Here is an 8,393-nt window from a genome sequence, read left to right on the forward strand (position 1 = left end):
AGTAATTAAGCATGTTATACAAATAGGCAAGCCATTTCAAGTAGTCAAAGCATACAAACAGATAGTAAATGCATATGATGAATGCCTGTCCTACTGACTGTGATATCACATTGTCGGTTCAACTGCCAACCCGACACATCTCTATGGAGATGTCGCCCTTCGGAATCATCAATGGAAACCCCCGAGACATAGTGCTCGGATCACTATCCAGGATTTTGCACCTGCACGCTCTATAGATCTGAAGGGATGCGAGTGGGATTCTCTTGCCTCAGACCTCACATCTCAACGTAAGTGGGATTAACCACTATCCTTACGCCACCGCCACTACCTCGGTAGGCGGGATTAACCGCCGTCCCTGTCGAACGCATAGGGTCTCATAATCGTAGTACAATTCAGTACTTCAGTGGTTTTTAGAAAAAATTTTCAATATACATGGATCCACCATCCCATTCAGAGTTCTCGACTTATCACAATCACTGTCAATTCACATTTCAATTTCCAAACATCAATAGTTCATCATTCTTCAACTCATACATTAATCATCCTTCACATAACATCAAGCCATCCTCGGTACACTCGAAACCTACTCCTCCGTTCTCTAATTTTTCCAAATAATATCCTTTAAAACCCTTAGATTCTTTCCCATGTTTTAAATGTCCAAAACTAGGTCCAAGAGTCTTAAAATGGTGTTATAGAAACTTACAACCTTGTTGGAAAGGTAGAATAGTTGAAAACAAAGAAAAATTTGAGAAACAGGGCATGTGCGGTCGCACAGGGTTGTGCGTGCGCACGCTCTGGAGACTTTTAAAATGTGTGCGTACGCACAAGTGTCAAATTTTACAAAGTCTGTTCACTCACACAACCTGTGCCAGCGCCTCCAACAGACTAGCCTCCCCAATGTGTGCGTGCACACAGGTGCGTGCGTACGCACAGGTTGCAATTCTTCATTGGTATGTACGCGCACAAGCTGTGCTAGCGCTGCAAACAGAACGCATTTTCCTACCTGTGCGTTCACACAGGTCTGTGTATCTGCACAGATTAAGATTTTCACAGGGTTGTGCATGCACACAAGGTTGTGAGTGCGCACATACCAGAAAACACAAAATTCTGCAACTCTACAGAATTTCAGATTTTCAACACCAATTTTGAATGATCATAACTTCCTCTACAAAAACCCAAATTTTACAAACTTTATATCAAATTGAAGGGATTTTGATAGGCTTTAATTTCAAATCCAATAAATTTTGAAAACCGAGGCAAAAGTTATGATCGAACAAATTTCACCAAAAACCAACTTTTACCCAAGTTCACAATTTACCAAATTACTTATTTTCACAACTCAAACCAACCAATACCAAATAGAACTATTCCAAAACTCCATTTCTCATCAAAACCTACACTTTATGACATTTTGTACCATTCTTTCCACATTTTCCTTCATATACTATTCTCAACCTCAATATCACCCATATCACATATTCACCAATCAATATTATATCACCATCAATTTTTATCATCAACTCAACCATGATTCATATTAATAATTAACACTAATCATTCATCCAATTCCATCATATCTCAACTTCATCATTCAACCACAACAACAACATCAATTCATTATACATCATCAACCCAAACAATCATCAACAACATATAAATTTCCAACCCTATCCTATAGCTCACTAGCCTAAGTGTCCATGAATATTATATACTACATAGAGAAAACCGAAATCATACCTTGACCGATTTTCTATATGCACCAAAACCCAAAATGAGCCCAAGCAAGCTCTTAACTCCAAAACAAGCATTCAATTCCACTTCAACAAGCATCAATATGTTCCACTTGCTCCCAAACTCACATTTATCAAGCTATATACATATAAATCACCATCAATCAACCTAGGATTCAATATGAACATAATTTCACAAAGGTTTAAGAGCTCTAACCTTTTTCCAATAGCTTTGGAAGCCAAAACCCAATGATAAACAAGGATTAGGGTGAACCTAAACATCCAAAATCACAAAAACTCACTTAACCCAAAGTCCTAATAAACCCAAAATTTTGAAGAGAGAAACTAAGAGGGATTCGAGCTTTCCTTACCAGTTTCTTATACGGGTTTTGTAGAGCTCTTCACAAGGAACGCGTAGCCTCTGACGGTACACAAATCGGAGCACCGTAGCACGAGATATCGCGAAGATAAAAGAGGTGTGAATAGTGTTCTCTTCTTCCTCTCCTTCCCTCTTTCAAATCTGAAGTGCGTGTGTGTTTATGAGGTGAGGGTTCGTTAAATGAACCTTATATATGTTGGGCTTAGGCCCAATTTGGGCCTGGTCCAACCCGTTAGCGTTTTTAGCTTGGGCCAAACCTTTAAAATTGACTCCCGGTTTTCAACTTCTAATATTTTTCTAAGGTTTTTGACGGTTTTCACTTTTTCTCGTGCGGTGCCGGGCAGACTTGAACCGGTTCAATCGGTTCAACTGCCAATTCGTGGTTTTTTCACGGTTTTTCGCAGAAAACACATTTTCTGACTCAGAAAAACCTACTGAGTCCAAAAATCACCTTTAAATCCTCAAATTCTCACTCTAACTTTACGGAGTCTAATCTGTGCAACATAATCAATTAATTAACTGGTTAATTAATTGCGGTTCTTACATTCTCCCCACCAAATAAAAAATTTTGCCCTCAAAATTTGAATTACCTGAGAAAAGCTCGGGGTAATCCTTTCGCATCTCGGACTCCAATTCCCAAGTGTGCTCTTCTACTCTTGCTAGCTCCCAAGCAACTTTAACCAATGAAACTTTCTTTCCTCGCAGCTTTTTCACACTAGCATCGTCGATCCTCACTGGCATTACTTGGAAAGTTAAGTTCTCCTTCAACTCAACCGACTCAGGCTCCAACACATGAGCCGCATCGGACGTGTACTTACGAAGCTGTGACACGTGGAGTACGTCATGCAGGTTAGACAGATGAAGTGGCAAAGCTACTTGATACGCCACCGTCCCGAATCTCTTCAGAATCTCAAACGGTCCTATATATCTTGGATTCAATTTCTTGGTTTTGATTGCTCTTCCAATACTAGTTGTCGGTATAACCCTGAGGAATACTTGCTCTCCCACTTCGAACTCTAAGGGTTTTCTTCTCCGATCTGCATAACTCTTCTGTCGACTCTGAGCAGTTAGAATCCTTGCACGAATCTTCTTAATTTTCTCAGCAGTCTCCGCTATCAAATTAGGACCCAAAACACTTACTTCACCGGATTCATACCAACAAAGTGGAGATTGGCACTTCCGTCCATACAAGGCCTCATACGGAGCCATCCCTATAATCGCATGAAAGCTATTGTTGTACGTAAACTCCACCAATGGCATGTAACGATCCTAACTTCCGGGTTGATCCAAAACACATGCTCTCAGCATATCTTCTAATGTCTGAATAGTCCTTTCTGACTGTCTATTCGTCTGTGGATGATAGGCAGTACTGAGACATAGCTTCGTACCGAAGGCTCTTTGGAAAGCTCCCCAAAACCTTGATGTGAATCGGGGATCACGGTCCGACACTATGCTCGATGGCACACCATGCAACCTTACTATCTCCTTTATATACAACCTTGCTAACTCCTCCATAGAACAGTTCACTCGGATAGGCAGAAAATGAGCAGATTTGGTTAAGCGATCCACAATTACCCAAATCGCATCAAATCCCGACCTAGTCCTCGATAAACCAATCACAAAATCCATTGCGATTCCTTCCCACTTCCACTGAGGGATTTCAAGTGGCTGTAACATTCCCGATGGTTTCTGATGCTCTATCTTCACCTTCTAGCAAGTTAGACACTTGGATACCACTGTTGCTACATCACCTTTCATCCCAGGCCACCAAAACATCTTCTTCAAGTCATAATACATCTTCGTGCTTTCAGGATGAACAGAAAACCCACTGTTGTAAGCTTCCGACAACAAACCTTGTCTCAAACTTCCGACATCCGGTATACAGATCCTTCCCTTGTATCTCCATAATCCTTCACTATCCTTAGTGAATTCTTTACGCCTCTTATCACCAACTGGTTGAAACAATTGCTGAAGCTTCTGCTCATCTTGCTAAGCCCTTTGTATCTCTGATTTAAACGTGCTTGAGATCTCTAACTAGTTCAAACAAGCTCTTCCGGCAACTTCACCAATATCCAGCTTAAGATCCAGAAACTTATCCACTAGCTCTTCTTCCTTGATTCTCATCCAAGAAATTGTTAAAGATTTCCTCAATGCGTCTGCTACCACATTCGCCTTTCCGAGATGATAACTCAGCTCAAAATCATAATCTTTAAGCAACTCCATCCACCTCCTCTGACACATATTAAGCTCTTTCTGATCAAATATGTACTTGAGACTCTTATGATCAGAAAAGACACTACACCTTACTCCGTACAAGTGGTGCCTCCAAATCTTCAATGCAAACACAATTGCCACTAATTCCAAGTCATGAGTTGGGTAATTCACCTTATGCGGTCTCAGCTGTCGCGATGCGTAAGTCACCACATTCTGGTGTTGCATCAACACGCAACCTAAGCCCTTCAGGGAAACATCACAGTATACTTCAAACAGTTCATGCGGTTCCGGCAAGATCAAAATAGGTGCTGAAGTTAATCTCTACTTCAAAGTATGAAAACTCTCTTCGCACTCTGACGTCCACACGAATGGCACTTCTTTCCTTGTTAACTTTGTCATCGGTAGTGCAATCCGGGAAAATTCTTCGATAAATCTCCAGTAATATCTAGCTAAACCCAAGAAGCTTCTGACTTCCATCACCGTTGTCGGTCTTTCCCATTCCATCACCGCTTCTACCTTAGAAGTATCTACGGCTATTCCTCTTTTGCTCACCACGTGACCCAACAACTTCACTTCCTCCTTCCGGAATTCGCACTTGGACAACTTAGCATACAACTTCCGCTCCTTTAAGATTTGCAACACAATCCTCAAGTGCTCCTCGTGCTCCTTTTCCGTCTTAGAGTAAACTAAGATGTCGTCTATGAAAACCACCATGAATTTGTCCAAAAAGGGACGAAACACTCTGTCCATGTAATCCATGAAAACAGCAGGTGCATTCGTTAACCCAAAGGACATCATCGTGAACTTGTAGTGTCCATAGCGCATCCTAAAGGCAGTCTTAGGGATATCATCCTCTTTCACCCTTATCTGATGGTAACCGGATCTCAAATCAATCTTGGAACACACTCCGGCTCCTTGCAATTGATCCATCAAGTCATCTATCCTTGGTAGCGGGTACTTGTTCTTCACAGTTACTTTGTTTAGCTGTCGGTAATCCACGCACAAACACATGCTTCCATCTTTTTTCTTCACCAATAAAACTGGCGATGCCTACGGTGATACACTCGGTCGAATGAACCTCTTGTTCAGAAGCTCTTCCAACTGAGTCTTTAACTCTGCCAGCTCTATCGGAGCCATTCTATAAGGCGCAATCGACACTGGTCCGGCTCCCGGCACCAATTCAATCGCAAATTCAATCTCCTTTGAGGTGGGAACTCAGGGATATCTTCCGGGAACACTTCTGGAAAATCTCTAACCACCGAAATCTGATCTAAGTCTTGGGTATCGCTCGAAGCATTAGCAGTTAACAAGATATAACCCTGACACTCTTCTCCACTACAGTGCACCATTACAGAGTTCAGATAATATCCCGCAGATACCACTGCTCTATTTTCTCCTTCCGGCATAAACCGAATTGACCGCTCAAAGCAATCCAACAAAACTCAATTCTTCGACAACCAATCAAACCCCAAAATCATCTACAACCCAACCATTGGCAAATAAATCAAGTCATGCACAAAATCTCTACCCTCAAGCTTGAAACCTACTTGCCTACACCCTGACCTAGTTATAACCGTCTGGTGCGGAGTATGTACATGCAGGTCAAAAGGTAACTCTGATACTTTCAAACCTAGTTCCTCGACTTTAGCAAATAAAATAAATGAATGCGAAGCCCCAGTATCATACAATGCAATTAAAGTCTTATCACCAATTAAACAAATACCTCTTATCAATGGATCCGCCTTGGAAGCATCCTTGGCATTCACAGCAAAGACTCGACCTTGATGCTGACTCTGGCCCGCATTCTGATTCCTCCCACGAGTGCAATCCCTTGCAATGTGGCCAGGAAACCTACAATTGAAGCAACCACCTAAACCAATCTTGCATGAGTTATAAGGATGGAAATGCCCATAATGTACACAAGTCAAATCCAGAGAATTCTTACTCTAATTTCCTCTCCCCTTAGTATACTGAAACTGAGTCTGAGTGTTCTTCCTGAAGCCTCCTTGACCTTAAAGTGCCTATCCTCCTCTTTTGAAGCTTTGAACCTTCAGATGGAAATACTTGCCACGCCCCTGACTAGAATTCCCTCCATGAGTTTCCTTGGACGAAGCTACCGTCTTGGCATACTCTTCAATCACCCTCGCCTTGTTCACCAAGTCGGAGAAGACACGGATCTCCATAGGAGCCACAACAGTCATAATATTGTCCTTCAGCCTCCTTTGGTATTTAATACACTTCCAACTTTCATAAGTCTCCGAGGCTCCCTGACATACCCTAGAAAACCTACAGAGTTCCTCAAACTTGCTTGTGTAGTCCGCCACAGATAGGGAACCTTGCTTCAGCTGCATCAGTTCCATCTCCTTCTCTTCTCTTGCAGACTCGGGAAAATACTTCTTATAAAATGCCATCTGGAATATGTCCCACGGAACATCGGCGTTCTAAAGTTGTAGCAAGCGGCACTCAGCTTGCCACCAGTGTTGGGCCTCTCCTGTAAGCTGATAGGTGGCAAACTCGACATACTGATCGTTTCGAACGTGCTGCGCCTGTAAGACATGCTCCATTGTCTGGAACCAGTTGTCCACTTCAGTAGGATTAGTTGATCCTCGGAAGATTGGCAGATGAACCCTGAGGAACGTTACCAAGGTCATCGGAATACCCCCCGTATTATCACAATTTTCCTCAGCATTATCATGAGAATTTCCTTTGCCATTCCCATTTCTGTTTCCGGCCGGTTGGCCTAATCTTTGGACAGCTTGCAGAGTCGCAGCAGTATTAGCTTCCATAGTGTTAGCGAGGTTTTCCATTGCCTCCATGAATTTGGCATGATTGTCAACTGGTTCCTCATTCCTACTTTCTCGTGAACGTGCTCGACCTCGTCCGCGAGTGGCCATTAGGATTCCTGTCTACACCAAACAAAAGATATCAAGATGATCAGTCTCAATATCAAAAGCCTGGTGCTTCAATTATTTCAAACAGGCACTCACCAACAAGCATGATATGCATATATCAAGTAGATAACTGGTGCACAAAAATTACTTCACACTATTTAATTCCACACAACTAACCAGCAATTGCACTGGGTCGTCTAAGTAATACCTAATGTGAGTAAGGGTCGATCCCACGGAGATTGTTGGCTTGAAGCAAGCTATGGTTATCTTGCAACTCTTAGTCAGGATATTAATTAGTGGTTATCAATTGACTTGCAAATGAACAAGAGAGCATGAATCAAAGGTTACTTGTTATGCAGTAAATGAGAATATGTTGGAGTTTTGGAGATGCTTTGCCTTTTGAATCTCTGCTTTCTCTCTATCTTCTTCTTCACGCACGCACGTCCCTCCTATGGCAAGCTGTGTGTTGGAGGATCACCGTTGTCAATGGCTACCATCCTTCCTTTCAGTGAAAATGGTCTAGGTGCGCTGTCACCGCACGGCTAATCATCTGTAGGTTCTCGATCATACCGGAATAGGATTCGCTATCCTTTTGCGTCTGTCACTACGCCCAGCACTCGCGAGTTTGAAGCTCGTCACAGTCATCCAATCCCAGAATCCTACTAGGAATACCACAGACAAGGTTTAGACTTTCCGGATTCTCAAGGATGCTGCCAATGGATACTAGCTTATACCACGGAGATTCCGATTAAGGAATCTAAGAGATACTCATTCAATCTGATGTAGAACGGAGGTGGTTGTCAGGCACACGTTCATAAGTTGAGAATGGTGATGAGTGTCATGGATCATCACATTCATCATAATAAGGCGTAGATGAATATCTTAGATAGGAACAAACATGATTGAATAGAAAACAGAAATACTGGCATTAACTCATCGAGGCACAGTAGAACTCCTCACCCCCAACAATGGAGTTTAGAGACTCATGTCGTCAAAAGGTACAAAGTTTTGATCTAAAATGTCATGAGATACAAAATAAATCTCTAAAAGTTGTTTAAATACTAAACTAGTAACCTAGGTTTATAGAAAATGAGTAAACTATGAAAGATGGTGCAGAAATCCATTTCTGGGGCCCACTTGGTGTGTGCTGGGGCTGAGACTAAAGCTTCTCACGTGCAT

General features: G+C 42.1%; 2 protein-coding genes across 2 annotated transcripts; both read right to left on the reverse strand.

Moving 5' to 3' along the window:
• Window positions 1-310: 310 nt before the first annotated feature.
• Window positions 311-5,334, reverse strand: LOC148562122 (uncharacterized). Its single transcript, XM_088490816.1, has 8 exons — window positions 5,108-5,334; window positions 4,876-5,065; window positions 4,155-4,281; window positions 3,861-4,061; window positions 2,764-3,221; window positions 1,948-2,004; window positions 1,738-1,869; window positions 311-355 (listed from the first exon to the last, which is right to left on the reverse strand). The coding sequence occupies exons 1-8, from the start codon at window positions 5,332-5,334 to the stop codon at window positions 311-313; spliced, it is 1,437 nt and encodes a 478-aa protein (XP_088346942.1).
• Window positions 5,335-5,801: 467 nt separating this feature from the next.
• Window positions 5,802-6,734, reverse strand: LOC107647091 (uncharacterized). Its single transcript, XM_016351215.1, has 2 exons — window positions 6,388-6,734; window positions 5,802-6,174 (listed from the first exon to the last, which is right to left on the reverse strand). The coding sequence occupies exons 1-2, from the start codon at window positions 6,732-6,734 to the stop codon at window positions 5,802-5,804; spliced, it is 720 nt and encodes a 239-aa protein (XP_016206701.1).
• Window positions 6,735-8,393: the final 1,659 nt, after the last annotated feature.

This window comes from Arachis ipaensis, chromosome B6, assembly GCF_059453495.1.
Source record: "Arachis ipaensis isolate K30076 ecotype BB chromosome B6, ASM5945349v1, whole genome shotgun sequence".
Lineage (NCBI taxonomy): Eukaryota > Viridiplantae > Streptophyta > Magnoliopsida > Fabales > Fabaceae > Arachis > Arachis ipaensis.

Coding starts and splice junctions, on each gene's coding strand:
- LOC148562122 (XM_088490816.1), bottom strand. CDS start 5,334: ATGTGTTTGTGCGTGGATTACCGACAGCTAAACAAAGTAACTGTGAAG. Junction 1,870..1,947: donor TCCAAAGCTATTGGAAAAAG/GTTAGAGCTCTT, acceptor ATATGTATATAG/CTTGATAAATGTGAGTTTGG. Junction 356..1,737: donor CATATAGAAAATCGGTCAAG/GTATGATTTCGG, acceptor TGCGTTCGACAG/GGACGGCGGTTAATCCCGCC.
- LOC107647091 (XM_016351215.1), bottom strand. CDS start 6,734: ATGGCATTTTATAAGAAGTATTTTCCCGAGTCTGCAAGAGAAGAGAAG. Junction 6,175..6,387: donor TCTAGTCAGGGGCGTGGCAA/GTATTTCCATCT, acceptor CTTCAATTGTAG/GTTTCCTGGCCACATTGCAA.